The following is a 4,592-nucleotide window of genomic DNA, read 5'->3' as shown; positions in this document are numbered from 1 at the left end:
TGTGTGTGTGTGTGTGTGTGTGTGTGTGTGTGTGTGTGTGTGTGTGTGTGTGTTTTCTTTCTAAATAAAGACGTCTTGTCTTCTATCAGTTTGCGTTCCTGAGGGCCGACACCTCTTGAGTAAATTCTCCCTGGTGATAAACCTCTGCAGGAATGTGACCAAGAGGTCTCTGCTGTCTTCAAAATAATTCATAAAACCAAACGACAGCAAAGACACAAACAGAGGAGGGAGTACGACACGAATGCACGACTTCAGGTTAATGTGTACAGGTAGTGTAACAGCGTTTATACGCAATGTCTTTTTAAGAAGAGGATTTTTGCTGAACAACAGGAGCCATCGGCCCTCAGGGTCATCACAGCATTTCTCCGCCAGAATGTCCTCACAGCTGTTTCCAAAGCAAGGTTCCTCACAAGTATAGCAAAACAATGTGTGTGTGTAATACAATAATAATGTAATATAATATATTATACTATGGCTGTCAAACGATTAAAACATTTAATCAGATTAATCACAGCTTAAAAATGAATTAATCAGATTAATCACCATTCGAACTATGTCCAAAATATGCCATTTCTTTATGTATATTGTTGTGGGAATGGACAAGATAAATGAAAGAAGGCGGATACATCCATTTAACATACAGTATGTATATATAATTAATATTATATATATAATAACGTATGTTTATTATAACATTGTTCTGTGTGTCAAAATGAAAGACAGCCCACACACCTATCAATCATCACACCGTGGGGTCTTATTTCTTATTGTATCGATGTATATAGAGATGTACTAAAGCAAAAGTATTCTCCGTCGGGACTTCCTGAAACAACACCACGCCGTTATCTTGATTCTGATTGGCCAGAAGACATGATCAAAGATGTTCTATTGAGAAGACGATCCCTACGTGACAAAGGTTTTCAAAACCGTTTCTAGTCTTCGGTATTTCCAGACAAGTGGCTACTGAAATCAATCTGACTAACTGCTGTCTGTGTGATTTACTCCGCGCGAGTTGGCGGACTTTATTTTGCTTACTTTAACATCATTTTTCATGGTGGGGCTAAGCCATTCATTGGTATGGGTGTAGCCTACCCCAGCGCTGCCACTGGTGGGATGTATGGGGCGGGCCATTCTGCACATGCGTTAAATGCGTTAAATATTTTAACGCAATTCATTCAAAAAATTAATTACCGCCGTTAACGCGATAATTTTGACAGCATTAGTTTATTTGTAGCTGTTAACTCACAGAATGAACATGTTATTGTGGGAAACAGATTAAACATGGAGATTTAAAGCTTCTGTACAAACGACAAGAACCAAAACACCACCAAAAGGTTGCTTTGATAAGAAAACATGACAACATGCTGCCTAGAGATGATTTCTGTGTCAGGTTATAATCATCCCTCTGTGAGAGGAACCATGCAAAGCTCTCAGGATAATCACCGTCATTATGTTTCTCTCAGAGAGGCTTTTAGAGAAGAGCTGGAAACACTCCCACGATGTTAAAATCACACTCTGCAGAATCTGTAATTAACACGTCACTAACGCTGCAGTGGAGAGGAGTGTAATTATCTCCATCAGACAGAACACACTGGAGTTACACTCAGTGACAGTCTAAAGGCTCAGGAAGTGGAAAAGTGAATACAAATGGTTCCTTTACTCTAATTAATTAGTATCTGATTTAAAAGATTGAAATGTATTATTTGAATGTCACTAAAGCACATTAACTCATGTGGATTCCCTCTAGTTTAAGCTAAGCTAGGCTAGTTAGCTTTCAGCAAGACTAATTTAACTGGTGTCAATTATTCTTCGAAAAAATAAATATAATCAAAAAAAAATATATAATAACATTACAAAGACATATAATAAAATAGGCAGATTACATATAATTACATTACATTAAATGTACTAAAATATAATAATTGAAACAGTTTAATTTTAAAATAAAAAAAGAAACAGTAAAGATGAAATAAAAATCAAACAAACAAAAAACAAAATTCCAATATAATGAATCAAAACATTATTTAAATGAATCAAAAGAAACCATGTGTTATTGTTTTCCAGAGACCACAGGTGTGGACCACGGAGACGGTTTCTACGCCGGGATGCCGATCCCCTGCGCCGAGAGCTACAACGGATTCTGTGTTCACGGGAAATGTGAAATCAAGTACAACATGGCCACCTGCAGGTAAATACATGTACTGCAGGTAAATACACTAAATATACTTACTGCAGGTAAATACAGTAAATACACGTACTGCAGGTAAATACACTAAATACACGTACTGCAGGTAAATACACGTACTGCAGGTAAATACACGTACTGTAGGTAAATACACTAAATATACGTACTGCAGGTAAATACAGTAAATACACGTACTACAGGTAAATATACTTACTGCAGGTAAATACACGTATTGCAGGTAAATATACTTACTGCAGGTAAATACACGTACTGCAGGTAAATATACGTACTGCAGGTAAATATACTTACTGCAGGTAAATACAGTAAATACACGTACTGCAGGTAAATACACGTACTGCAGGTAAATACACTAAATATACTTACTGCAGGTAAATACACTAAATATACTTACTGCAGGTAAATACACTAAATGCACGTACTGCAGGTAAATACACGTACTGCAGGTAAATACACTAAATATACTTACTGCAGGTAAATACACTAAATATACTTACTGCAGGTAAATACACTAAATACACGTACTGCAGGTAAATACACGTACTGCAGGTAAATACACTAATTATACGTACTGCAGGTAAAAAAAGATAACATAAGATAAGAGACATTTATTAATCCCCATGGGGAAATTCAGTATTCAAACAGCAACAGGGTGAGATTGAAAAACAGGACAGATTCACACAAGATTAAAGATTAATACAATTAAAGATACAATTACAATTACATGCAGTTAAGTAACTTTTAGAATAAGAAATGAATTATTTCTTAAACACACCTACGCAGGTAATTACACCTATGCAGGGGCTGATTCAAATTCAAGATATTTAAACATGTAGTCGAGGTGTCGACTAAACGTCATCACGCCAGAGAACATGTGAAGATAGATGAACATATGGCTTAGTGCTTTGTGGACTATGCTAACGTGTGTGTGTGTCAGATGTGATGCAGGTTATAAGGGGACTAAGTGTGAGGACCCTCAGGACTTCAACATCCTGTACGTGGTTCCCAGCGGTCAGAAGCTTCACTACGTTCTCATCGCCGCCATCATCGGAGCCGTGCAGATCGCCATCATCGTCGCCGTGGTGATGTGCATCACGAGGTGAGGCCACACCCACTTTCATTAACAACGCCCCCTTTAAAAATGTGTTTGGAAAAAGCAGTTTTTAAACAAATACAATGTATTCAATTATGTCAAACGACTTTGGGTAAAAGGTCGACATTTACAGAAGAAAGTCGAACTCAGATTTCTCAGATTTGATTAAAAAGTCGAAAATAATCTTGAATCTCAAAATTCTGTTTATCTCAGGTTTTTAGACAAAGGTCAAACTTCTGAGCAAAAAAACAAATAAAAGTAATTTAAGAATTTGGAAAAATAAATTCAGAAATGTTTCTCAAGAGAAAAAAAAGTAAGATTAATTTTTTTATGAGAAAAAAAAACAACAACAATCAGGCGTAAAAATCGGAGGAAAAAAACAAACGGAATTTTGCTGTCAGTCGATTAAAATAGTCGCGATGATTAATCGCTAATTAATCGCACATTTTTCATCTGTTCTAAATTCACCTGAGAGGAGTTTCAAGTTTTTAATCCTCTTATCAACCTATGAGTGGACAAATATGCTTTATGCAAATGTTTGTTTATTATCATTTGAACAATGACAAATATCCTCCTGAATATTTTCAACACAACAATCTGGAATCTCTCTCTCTCTCTCTNAGTTTTTAATACTCTTATCAACATATGAGTGGACAAATATGTTTTGATGCAAATTTTTGTTTATTATCATTTGAACAATGACAAATATCCTCCTGAATATTTTCAACACAACAATCTGGAATCTCTCTCTCTCTCTCTCTCTCTCTCTCTCTCTCTCTCCCTGTTTACAGTTGTCGGCGAAATGCCGCTCCTCTGTCTTCATAACAGTCAAAGCATGAGACTGAGGTTCCCACTGTGGGTCAAAACAATGCGCTGTGATGTGCAGTCGACACGTTGGATGCGATCCGAATGATCTCACGCAGCCCCTCGTCCTCCACAACGTTAAGCATTTAGCTATCGCTGGTGTTGTCCAGGCGTCTCCCCGGCAAACTTTCAAGCGTGGTCTGCCGCGAGCGAGCGGCAGGAGCGGGGCTGAGCATCAGCTGTGTGCTTGGCTTGCACACATTTTTTTGTATCCATATCTCTCGCTATAATCTCCCACCATACAACTAACAACAACAACAACAACATCAAGCCTTTGGGCTCTGAAACTACGGGGCGGGCCGAGGACAAATACACGTGTGTTAATCGCACGTTAAAATAATTAGTGGCGTTAAAAAAAAATGTATTAACCCGTTAACTTGACAGCCCTAATAAAAATATCTCATAATTAAGAGAACAAAAAAAAATCATAAT

General features: G+C 37.2%; 1 protein-coding gene across 1 annotated transcript in view; it reads left to right on the top strand.

Annotated features, from left to right (window-relative positions):
• The first annotated feature begins 2,064 nt into the window (after window positions 1–2,064).
• The window catches only part of LOC104943101 (tomoregulin-1-like), a 4,670-nt gene continuing 2,142 nt past the window's right edge, over window positions 2,065–4,592 (top strand). Inside the window, exons 1-2 of the mRNA XM_010768420.1 lie at window positions 2,065–2,188; window positions 3,141–3,302. Coding sequence (XP_010766722.1) covers window positions 2,106–2,188; window positions 3,141–3,302 — 245 coding nt within the window. The 5' untranslated portion in view covers window positions 2,065–2,105. The remainder of the gene's footprint in view (window positions 2,189–3,140; window positions 3,303–4,592) is intronic.

This window comes from Notothenia coriiceps, unplaced genomic scaffold, assembly GCF_000735185.1.
Source record: "Notothenia coriiceps isolate Sejong01 unplaced genomic scaffold, NC01 NC01_scaffold00005742, whole genome shotgun sequence".
Taxonomy (NCBI): Eukaryota; Metazoa; Chordata; class Actinopteri; order Perciformes; family Nototheniidae; genus Notothenia; species Notothenia coriiceps.
This window is presented reverse-complemented; position numbering and strand designations above follow the sequence as displayed.